This window comes from Curcuma longa, chromosome 16 (genome assembly GCF_044706935.1).
Source record: "Curcuma longa cultivar G26 ecotype Majalengka, Jawa Barat chromosome 16, ITB_CL_G26_1.1, whole genome shotgun sequence".
Lineage (NCBI taxonomy): Eukaryota > Viridiplantae > Streptophyta > Magnoliopsida > Zingiberales > Zingiberaceae > Curcuma > Curcuma longa.
The window spans coordinates 12714609-12725669 of NC_133876.1; the positions used below are offsets into that span (position 1 = coordinate 12714609).

The following is an 11061-nucleotide window of genomic DNA, read 5'->3' on the forward strand; positions in this document are numbered from 1 at the left end:
TTGATGGACTTAGAAAATTCCAAATAACTTTAAATCAAAACTAATGTACTATAAGTCTCCTTAATATATCCATGCTTAAGAATAGTGAATTTTTAAACTTACCAAGGTTTGAGAAAATTTATCATAAATTTATTATAAGGCATAGGACAATGATACTCACTAACAAACACCACTAATGAATTCCCACGTTGATCTATGAGTTTGTCCTTAATGGTAACTTGTTTCGATTTCGGGGCTTCAAGGTTAATTTCCAAGGCTAAATTAGACTAGTTAATTAGTTATTTTGGTTCACGGGATCTATGGTTACTTAAACCCAAACAGTTTCAAGTAGTGTTGTTCATAATGCTCTTAGAATTACTGACACGTAAAAACAATAATACAATTTATTTTGAAGAATATGGAGAAGAATGAGTCTTGCATCTAGTTAATTTCATTTTGGCCATGAAGGAGAGTATATATATATCGACTTGAGGATTAATATAATTATTTACTATATATTCTGGATGATGATTAATTTTTAATATAAATTTTTTTAGTAATATCTAAAATAATTAATTAAAAGGATTACTTGACTTGATTTGACTTGGAATCGCGTGAGGTGCACAAAGCGACTTTGACTTGTTTGTCTGTCATATCAGTAAGTCGTCTTACTAGGCCCATATAATTACAGCTGTCATAACTCTTCTGCAAGTCAAGTCATGGATGACAGGTAGAGTTGAGGAATATTCCACTAGATAGAAATTGGACACTAAAATTGAATAATAAGGATGGTAAAATATTGTTAAATTAGTATAATTTTGATGGACAATATATACAACGTAACTGTTTTAGTGGGTCTCAACTAATTGAATTATTATATATAATCTTGTGTTTAAAATAAGAGAGTATGCATAAGCAATTAGACATATGCAGTTGACTGAAATAGTCAAGTCAGCTATGATATGACACGTGCAATTATTTCCACAAAATAGAAAAATTGGACACCAATGATGTCGGCACCACTTGTTAAACTTGACTGTGCTAACGTCAATAATTAAGCATCTAGAATATATATATATATATCTATTATAATTTATTATTTAAAAAATATATTTATAAAAATCTTATAATTTATTTTTTAAAAATTATATTAAATCATATATGATAATAATTTTAATAAATATAATTATATTTATATATTATTGATTAAATATATCAATCCTATTAAATTTATTTAATTTATGATTATTATTATTTCTTAATCTAAACTTCTTCCTCTTTTCCATCTCATCCCTTCCTTCTCCTCACAAGATAATCCTAAATTTCATAGTTTCTTGCTTAGCAAGAAAAATCCCGCATGACTAGGTGAGGCAGCAAGCGCTGATTACTCGCGAGGCGCTATAGCTAATTTGGGTGAGCGGTAAGGCTGATTGAGTAAGAGTAGATATTGATTGATCAATATAATTGAGATGCTCGATCGGGGGTAAATTAAGATTGATGATAATTGAGGTAGATCATCGGCATGGTAATGATTAAGGTGCAATGCGGCAAGGTCAATCTAGTTAGCATGTATGCAAAGAGTAAGAAGAGCAAGATGAGAGATTGCAGTCATATGGGCCACAAGCAATGTGATAAGATTAGCTAGCTAGACCAATTCAAAGACAATTAATAACAACAAATTAATAAGATGACTAGTCAGACAAAATAGAGATTGATGGTAACTGATCATGCATGTCTCGATCTAGTTAGTAATTGCAAGCACAAAGAGTGAGGAAAACAAGATGAGAGGTTGTAATCATATATATATATATATATATATATATATATATATATATAATATATATATATATATATATATGAGCCATAAGCTAGCAATATATGTGGAAAGAGCTAGACCAATTAAAATTGCGAGGAATCTGAATTAGTTGATTGAAATATATAGATATTAAAATTTTGAATTAGTAAATATAAAAATTTTAATCATAATTAGCTAGAATGAGCATTTATGAAAGACAATATATAGGAATGATGGGTACTAATTAATATTTCTAAATACTATTCAAACATGTACTTATTAAATGTTCACTACTCGATCGACTTAATTTATCTAATTATTCACAAGTACTTGTAAGCAGATATACACAAATGCTCAATTATAGAGCACTAACTATTATCATCCAAAATTAATTTAAGATTAATATAATTATTTGTATTGATCAATTATTCTGGATGATGATTAATATTTAAGATAAATTTCTTTAGTAATTTCGATACTTTGACTTTTTCTTTTATATATATCTAGGTAAATATAATTTCACGCGAGTCCACGCTACTACTTTTCAAACATGATTGTAGAACGCTATTATATTGCAAGTCCACGTACGCTATGATTGTAGAACTATTATGATTGATACATTTATATATGCGTGTAAGCATGCATTGTTATATAATGAGGACGGAGGGTATAGTACTATTATTGGCTTATATCGGTCAGCTTATATTAGAATTAAGCTATGCATTCAGCAGCGGCACTCGCCATGTCTCTGCTCCTCTCCCAAATGCTGCTGCTACTTGCAGTTGCATCTGCTGTGCCTGATGACAGATGCCAAAGGAAATGCGGCGACGTGGATATCCCTTACCCCTTCGGCATCGGCGCCATCGGCACTAACTGTTCATGGGACCGGGAAAGCGTAGATTATATCTGCAGCAGAACCGAAACTGGCATCGGCGCTAACTGTTTCTTGGGAAGAGACTTCAATCTAACCTGCTACACCATGGAAAGTGGCCTCATAAAGCCATTCTATGGCAATCTTGAGTTCCTCAATATCTCGCTGGACATGGGCCAAGTGCGCATGCTCAACGATATATCCTCGGCGTGCTACAATCGAGATTACAACAATGTCACTTACAGCAGATGGGGATTGAATCTAGGAGGTTCATATAGGTTCTCTGATCTCAACAACAAGTTCACTGTCATCGGCTGCGAGACCCTTGCCTACATAGTAGACGACCATGGGAACAATAGCTACCAGAGTGGCTGTGTGTCCATGTGCCGGGATGAACAGAGCATTGTCAATGACTCCTGCTCCGGCATGGGTTGCTGCCAGACTTCCATACCCAAAAATCTCCAATACTATAGAGTCTGGTTTGATAGGGGTTTCGACAACTCGGATACTTGGAGATTTAGCAATTGCAGCTACGCCGTCTTGTTGGAGGCAGAGTCGTTCCAGTTTCATACATCTTACATCACCACGAACCAATTGATGCAAATTAACGGTGATGGCAGGGTGCCGGTAGTCTTGGACTGGGTCATTGGAAATGAGACCTGTGAGGTAGCTAAGCGCAACCAAACCTCTTATGCCTGCATCAGCAATTACAGCGTGTGCGTCAACTCCTCCAATGGTCCTGGTTATCTCTGCAACTGTTCCAAAGGATACCAAGGCAATCCTTACGTCTCCAACGGATGCCAAGGTCTGTCGTCTATACCAATCATTTAATTTAATTATTCTGCTTTCAATTATGTTTTGCCTTTCTAAATGCGATGGTGTCCTAATACTGTTGCTTTTGTACTTCAATTTTAGACATCAACGAATGCAATCTGCAACCAAATCCATGCTCAGATGGCATCTGTCGGAACCTTCCAGGTAGTTATACATGTGACTGTCGCGCAGGCACGCACGGAAACGCTTACAATGGAACATGCATCCCTGATCAGAAACTTCCCTTAGCAGTGAAGGTGGCTATAGGTAAGAAGCTTTCTTATTTGTCCTTGTCCAACTCTTAATATTAATATATTAATTAAGTTATGTTTCTTAGAAAGGAAAATTAGGAACAAAATAAGTTTTTTTTCCCCCTTTAATTGTTTCCCTGTGTGTAGAGCTTAAATCAAATAAAATTTTAATTCCACCTATCATCTTTTTTCAAAGTAACCTCCAAATTTTCAAATTAAAAAAATATATCCACACTAGCTAGTATTAAAGGATCGTCATTTCACCTCTAATCATCCACCTCCTTGTCCCTCGAGCTCAAGTAAATCTCTCTTCCTCTGTGTTGTAATTAATGGAAAGGCCCAATCTTCACATTAATTAGCATGCTTAATAGCAATATTCAATTAGCTAGCTATCCATTGTGCCTGATATATATATCATGCAACAATGTATTAAACTCGTCAACCTCTTTCTTTTGGTTGAATCGCTTAACCACTAATTATTTTCTGTTCGATTAGTTTGTTGTCATCTCTTTGTAAGTTGAACTGATCACATTATTTCCTTGTGTAGCTCGTTAGCGTTTTCCTTTTGTCAATGAACCAATTAGATCCAAAGTATCATTTTCTCTAAGGAATTCATCTCTTGTGTAGTTCACTTCCAATAATTAATATTTCACTTGATGTTGCGAGAGGATTACCTTTCTCCATTAAATATCAAATAATATGATATTTCCCATGAAAAAAAATGCATCCTTGGAGATAGGACACCAGCTGCAATAATTTTCATATGGAGACATCCTAAATAGAGAACATGCATGTTGCACACATCTATTTCTTGCCTTTTCAGCATCGACCAAGAATGATATTGATCTTGAAATATGCATGTTATTGTGATCATTGACACCTCATTGGTGCATAGCAAAGTTTGTATGCTCATCGAATATCAAGTCATTATAGACACCATGCAAATAGAACATCATAGATATATAGCATATATGCAACATCCTCACATTTGTCATCGATCCTACAACACAATCATTCATATTACACAAAGAGTCTCACTCACTACTCACTTCCACTGTGAATCCATATAAGAAAATTTTCATCTAGATCTCAAGGTAGAAGTACATAAGCATCCACTTATAACACACCAAGGTGACAAGCACTCCTCACTATAAGACCTTTGCCTTTGCTTTTCATAGCCTCCACACGGCCCAAACATGCTAATAACTTATGAATTGTGGGACATTTAATTTAGGCAAGCACTGACACATACCTATATAGACCTCAAAATTTATATCAATTAAATCATCAAAATTTAATATGAAAAAATAATAACATAAAGATGACATGTATGTATGATGACCTTGCAGGTGCTTGCAGTGGTGTAATCATTTTGTTACTATGCCTTATGTGCCTCTATATAGTGTATCAAAGAAGAAAACTAGAAGAGATGAAAAGAAAATATTTCAAACAATATGGAGGTCATGAATTAGAGGAAAGGATGAAGCTAGGAAGAGGCCTCAACAAATTTAAAATATTTGGAAGCAAAGAATTAGAGAAGGCAACCAATCATTTTGATGACAAAAATATTATTGGGAGAGGAGGAAACGGAGTTGTGTATAAAGGAGTTTTGGAAAACCAAGATGTTGTTGCTATAAAGAAACCTAAGATTATTAATGAGGACTTGAAGAAACAATTTGGAACAGAGACACTTATTTTATCAGATGTTAACCATGTCAATATAGTTAAGCTCTTGGGTTGTTGTTTGGAGATGGAGATGCCATTGTTGGTCTATGAGTTTGTCCAGAATGGAACATTATTTCATTTAATTCATGAAAATGAGAACAGAGCTACAATTTTCTTAGATACTCGATTGAGGATTGCTTATGAATCTGCTGATGCTTTGGACTACTTGCACTCAAAAGTTTCTCCTCAAATCATTCATGGAGATGTGAAATCATCTAATATACTTTTAGATGTGGATAACACTGCAAAAATTTCAGACTTTGGAGCTTCAAAGTTGATTCCCAAGGGGGAGGAACAATTTGCTACATTGTTACAATTCACTCATGGTTACATTGATCCAGAGTGCCTAGTGACATATGAATTGACCCATAAAAGTGATGTTTATAGCTTTGGTGTGGTTCTCTTGGAGCTATTTACAGGTAAGAAGGCTATTAATTTTGAAGAATCTGAAGAACAAAGGAGCTTGGCGTCGACTTTTACTATGTTGGAGAATCAGAATAGGGTTTCAGAGATCTTTGACAATCAAGTGAAATTGGAAGCTAATATAGAATTTATTCAAGAACTCACTAGACTTATCAAACAATGTTTAAAGTTGAAGGGAGAGGATAGACCAACTATGAGGGAAGTGGCCGAGGAGCTAAATGGATTAAGAACTCTTAATCAACACCCGTTCGTAGCACAACACAATGCTGAAGAAATGGAGAGCTTGCTTAGTGGGTTGCCGAATGATAATCATGCTGATTTCAACACTACTTTCGAAATAGAGAGCAGACTCACAGGACGGAGCAATATCCAAGATTGGTTGTAACATCAAGAAAGAGACATGAGCTCAAGTTATGTTGCTACTTTTATTTGTGTGTTTGCTTGCCTACTTATGTAATCATCTTATGTGTGTTTTCTAGTTTCTAATGCTTTGCATTTGTGTGTTTATTGTCTAGTTTTCTGAATAATTTGGTTTCATGTGAGTTATCATGTAGAATTATCTTCACTTGGAGTCACTCTTGAATGTAAAATTCTATTTAAAGTAATTTGTGTTGTCTTTGTAAAAAAACATTGTTGGTTCTCTTTGATTATGTCATTTAAATTTTAAAATAAATTGGTTTGATGTGAGCAAATATGTAGATTGATCTTTCAATTCACTTTTGCTTTGAGTGATCTCTCAAGTTTGGGTGGTTTCACATAAATATTTTAAAAACTATCATACCTCATACCTCACATAGTTAATAACGATGCTTTTAATCTTCATTAGCATTGAAACACCTTTAAAATTTTTGTTTCACTATAAGACCAATTGCAAAATACATTCTCTATTCTTCTAAATTAAGTTTTAGCTAAATTATAAGCACATCAATATGCTGTCGTTGAGCTTAATTTGATAATAATAGGCCTTTTAATTGATAGATAACTTTTATTACAAGCAAATTCAATGGTGTTCAAGTGCCTTTAGCAAATAGGATAATTTTAATTCCATTGTTGAAAGCAAACCATATATATAGGAAGATCCTATCCAAGGTCCTCCATATATAAGATCGCAATAATAGAGAGGCCCTGCCCCCATAGGTTGGTGTGCGAGGTAAAGGCATTCGGATGCAAATGAGAGACCGTGGTAAAGGCATTCGGATGCATTCGAATTTGAAGGAAAAATTATACTGGACAACCTCAGTCAAAGTATTCATGTGCGAAAAATTGAGAGTTTGCCCTCATAAATAGAATATCCACTTTATTTGTATTTTTGCGGTCTAATAAATTTAAAAATTTTAATTTAATTTTTTTTTAATTATTTCGTGATATAACACCTAGAGTGTTTCTTCAAAAGTACAATTGTTTTATGCCCATAGTGTGAGATAAAAATAAGAAAATTCTGCTGGCATTATATCTTATATATCAAAATTGGAAGATATGCATGAAAGCTCAAACAAAATAAAGAATTCGTTCTTTACTTTTAATATTCAAGTACTTCCAAGTAGATATATATAAATGCTCAATCATAGAGCACTAAAATACAACGCCTGTCGCAGTTCATTCACGGGCGCACAAATTATAGAGCACTTATTAATACAACACTTAGTTCGATAAGCGATCTACAGCCTGTCGCATTCCTGTCACGGACGCACATGACACCATTAATACTGCTACTACTTTATAAACACGATTGTACGACGCCACTGTACACGAAGACTAGCAACAGTAATCTAGTGTTTATCATATGATGCATTTATGCGTGTAGTTTAGTTTAGTAAGCATGTTCTATAGCGAGGATGGTATTGGCTTATCGATCAGCTAATTAGAAGCTATGCATTCAGCTGCAGCAGCACTTGAGTCGCCATGTCTCTGCTCCTCTCCCAAATTCTACTGTTGCTGCTACTTGCAGTTGCATCTGCTGTGCCTGATGGCAGATGCCCAACGAAGTGCGGCGACGTGGTGATCCCTTACCCCTTCGGCATCGGCACCAACTGTTCCTTGAGAAGAGGTTTCAGTCTAACCTGCAACACCACCAAAAGTGGCCTTGAGAAGCCATTCTTTGGCATTCTTGAGGTCCTCAATATCTCGCTGGTCATGGGCCAATTGCGCATGCTCAGCTACATATCCTCGGCGTGCTACAATCCAAGGTACAACAATGTCACTTACATAAACTGGTGGTTGAATCTGGGAGGCTCACTTAGGTTCTCTAATCTCCGCAACAAGTTCACTGTCATCGGCTGCGCGACCCTTGCCTACATACAAGACTACCATGGGAACAATAGCTACCAGAGTGGCTGTGTGTCCATGTGCCGGGATGAACGGAGCATTGTCAATGGCTCCTGCTCCGGCATGGGTTGCTGCCAGACTTCCATACCCAAAAATCTCCAATACTATACTGTCTATTTTCCTTCGATTTTCAACAACTCGGCTTCTCGGAGATTTAGCAGATGCAGCTACGCCGCCTTGTTGGAGGCCGAGTGGTTCCAGTTTCAGACATCTTACATCACCACGAACCAATTGATGCAAATTAACGGTGATGGCAGGGTGCCGGTAATCTTGGACTGGGCCATTGGAAGAGAGACCTGTGAGGTAGCTAAGCGCAACCTAACCTCTTATGTCTGCGTCAGTGCTCACAGCTACTGTGTCGACTCCTCCAATGGTCCTGGTTATCTCTGCAACTGTTCCAAAGGATACCAAGGCAATCCTTACGTCTCCAACGGATGCCAAGGTCTGTCGTCGTCTATACCAATCAATTTAATTTAATTATTCTGCTTTCAATTATGTTTTGCCTTTCTGCCTGCGATGGTGTCTAATACTGTTGCTTTTTTTTACTTCAATTTTAGACATCAACGAATGCAATCTGCAAACAAATCCATGCTCAGATGGCATCTGCCAGAACCTGCCCGGTAATTATAGTTGTCACTGCCCCGAAGGCAAGCACGGTGACGCTTACAATGGAACATGCTTCCCAGATCAGTCTCAGAAACTTCCCATGACAGTGAAGGTGGCTATAGGTAAGACTCTTCTGTTGAACCCACCAAGAACGACATTAACCTCGGAAGATATTTAACTGTGTTATTCGAATCATTAAATATTATTGGTGTATGAAAAGGATTGCATGATTAGAAATAGTTAGTTTGGCGAACACGAACACCCCAGGTGCCCTTAAATTTATGCAATTAAATCGTCGAAATTTATACATAAAGATGACAATGTATGAATCTTGCAGGTTGTTGCAGTGGTGTAATCATTTTGTTACTTTGCAGTATGTGCCTCTATATAGTCTATCAAAGAAGAAAACTTGAAGAGATGCAAAAAAAATATTTCAAGCAACATGGAGGCCATGAATTAGAGGAAAAGATGAAGCTAGAAAAAGGCCACAATAAATTTAAGATATTTGGAAGCAAAGAAATAGAGAAGGCAACAAATCATTTTGATGACAAAAACATTATTGGGACAGGAGGAAACGGAGTTGTGTATAAAGGAGTTTTGGAAAATCAAGATGTTGTTGCCATAAAGAAACCTAAGGTTATTAATGAGGAATTGAAGAAACAATTTGGAACAGAGACACTTATTTTATCAAATGTTAACCATGTCAACATAGTCAAGCTCTTGGGTTGTTGTTTGGAGATGGAGATGCCATTGTTGGTCTATGAGTTTGTCCCAAATGGAACCTTGTCCTATTTAATTCATAAAACTGAGAACCGAGCTCCAGTTTCCTTGGATACTCGACTGCGGATTGCTCATGAGTCTGCTGATGCTTTGGACTACTTGCATTCAAAAGCTTCACCTCAAATCATTCATGGAGACGTGAAACCGGCTAACATACTTTTAGATGTGGATGACATAGTCAAAATTTCAGACTTTGGAGCTGCAAAGCTAATTCCCAAAGGGCAGAAACAATTTGCTACATTATTGCAATTCACTCATGGTTATATTGATCCAGAGTGCTTGATGACATATGAATTGACCTATAAAAGTGATGTTTATAGTTTTGGTGTGGTTCTCTTGGAACTATTTACAGGTAAGAAGGTCATTAATTTTGAAGAATCTGAAGAACAAAGGAGTTTGGTGTCGACTTTTGCCATGTTCGAGGATCAAAAAAGAGTTTCAGAGATCTTAGACAATCAAGTGAAATTGGAAGCTAATATGGAATTTATTCAAGAGCTTATTGAACTTATTAAGCAATGTTTAAAGTTAAAAGGAGAGGAAAGGCCAACGATGAAGGAAGTGGCCGAAGAGCTTTACAGATTGAGAACTCGTAAGCAACATCCATTCTTGGTACAACAACACGCTGAGGAAATGGAAAGCTTGCTCGGTTAGTCATCAAATGTTAGCAATGCTGGTTCCTATTCAAATTTTAGTACAGAGACCATATTCTTCACTGGATGGAGCAATATGCAAGGATGACTTCAACATCAAGTTGGAGACGTGCGCTCAAGTAGTGTTGCTACTTTCTTTGTATGTTTGTTTACCTACTTTTGTAATCCCCTTGTGTGTGTGTTTTCTAGTTGTTCATCCTCTGTAGTTATTGGTTTACTGTCTAGTTTTCTAATTTAGTTTCATATGAGTATTGTATAGAATTATCTTCACTTTATGTTACTCTTGAATGTTAAATTGTGTTTAAGGTTATTTCTGTTATCTTTGTAAAAATAATGCTTTCTCTATTAAATCTAAAAATAAATTGGTTTGGTGTGAGCAAATTTGTCCGACCCAAGTGTGGCTCCTGCTTCAATGCTAATCCTAGCAGTGACATCAGAAGCGAAGACAGTAAGTACTCTCCTTACAACTCCCAGGAAACAAGAGATACCACCCTTATAGTTTTGCCCTCTTCCTGAGTTCATCTGCAGAATGGATGCAATTTCTGATAAAGAACTGATGGCCATGAAAAAGTGCTGAATTAACAGATCAGTTGGAAAAAAGTGATAGCATCTTAGTGCTCGTAGAATTACTGACACGTAAGAATGCAATGAATTTTGAAGAATATGGAGACTTGCATTGAGTTTCCTGGTGGCCACGAAGGAGGATCGACTTGGGGAAATCTTGGACAATGCTTGAGTGTGAAGGGAGAAGAAAGGCAGGCCTACGATGAAGGACGTGACAAATCAGTAAAACAACTTAATAAAGTTCAGGCAGCAGACATGGATGGATACTACAAAATGGTA

General features: G+C 36.2%; 1 protein-coding gene and 1 pseudogene across 1 annotated transcript; both read left to right on the forward strand.

Annotated features, from left to right (window-relative positions):
- Nucleotides 1–2492: 2492 nt before the first annotated feature.
- Nucleotides 2493–6479, forward strand: LOC141847700 (wall-associated receptor kinase 3-like). The gene is made up of 3 exons (XM_074735767.1): nt 2493–3450; nt 3561–3725; nt 5059–6479. Exons 1-3 carry the CDS (start codon nt 2493–2495, stop codon nt 6240–6242), a joined length of 2307 nt encoding a protein of 768 aa, XP_074591868.1. The 3' UTR covers nt 6243–6479.
- Nucleotides 6480–7727: 1248 nt separating this feature from the next.
- On the forward strand, nt 7728–10489 carry LOC141847291 (wall-associated receptor kinase 2-like; annotated as a pseudogene).
- The last annotated feature ends 572 nt before the right edge of the window (nt 10490–11061 follow it).

What these genes read in the sequence shown, in the direction of transcription:
- LOC141847700 (XM_074735767.1), top strand. Translation starts at nt 2,493, where the DNA reads ATGCATTCAGCAGCGGCACTCGCCATGTCTCTGCTCCTCTCCCAAATG. An exon ending in CGTCTCCAACGGATGCCAAG is followed by an intron (nt 3,451 to 3,560) that starts GTCTGTCGTCTA and finishes CTTCAATTTTAG; the next exon opens with ACATCAACGAATGCAATCTG. An exon ending in AGCAGTGAAGGTGGCTATAG is followed by an intron (nt 3,726 to 5,058) that starts GTAAGAAGCTTT and finishes ATGACCTTGCAG; the next exon opens with GTGCTTGCAGTGGTGTAATC.